The sequence below is a fragment of the Formica exsecta genome, unplaced genomic scaffold (assembly GCF_003651465.1).
Source record: "Formica exsecta isolate Colony F162 unplaced genomic scaffold, ASM365146v1 C16277222, whole genome shotgun sequence".
Lineage (NCBI taxonomy): Eukaryota > Metazoa > Arthropoda > Insecta > Hymenoptera > Formicidae > Formica > Formica exsecta.
This window is the reverse complement of record NW_021845120.1, coordinates 1-492: the sequence shown is the minus strand read 5'-3', so window position 1 is coordinate 492 and position 492 is coordinate 1. Positions and strand designations below refer to the sequence as shown.

Sequence of the window (492 nt, the reverse complement as noted above, 5' to 3'; positions counted from 1 at the left end):
GACCATTCGTTGAACCAGAATAACTCGCCTACGATACAATAACTGTCGCTGGATTTTATCCCTTTAAAAAAACCGCTGTATTCGTATCCGCGCAGCCTTAGTTCTTTATAAACGTCCTCGGTGCTCAACGGTAATAAAAGCTCTTTGTAGGTAGGCGGTATGGGTAGCAGAGGCAGAGGCCGATTCAGATCTTTCTCAACGCGTTCGGCAGCGCGTATGTTTCCACTGAAGATTACTGTATCGAGTTCGCAGACCACGAAATCACCTGTTTCTTCGAAGATTCTTACCAATAATTTGATCGGTTTTTTTTTCGACAGGAAAGTAATGCGTTGAAACCACACATTCTCGAAAATTATCGGCAGTTTCTCGAAATTAATTTTGCGTAGTTTTGCAAAAATTTTCCAAACTATCAGTGCGAGTTTGGCGCCTGGAAGAATAATTCGACCGTCGATTTTGTGTCCCGCTAGATATGCGTCCGTTTCTCTTGACAGA

General features: G+C 42.9%; 1 protein-coding gene across 1 annotated transcript; it reads right to left on the bottom strand.

Moving 5' to 3' along the window:
* Nucleotides 1-5: 5 nt before the first annotated feature.
* On the bottom strand, nucleotides 6-485 carry LOC115242925 (fatty acid synthase-like; the record flags this gene model as incomplete). The annotated part of the gene is made up of 1 exon (XM_029819919.1): nucleotides 6-485. A coding segment is annotated over one exon (480 nt), but the record flags the coding sequence as incomplete, so codon positions are not given.
* Nucleotides 486-492: the final 7 nt, after the last annotated feature.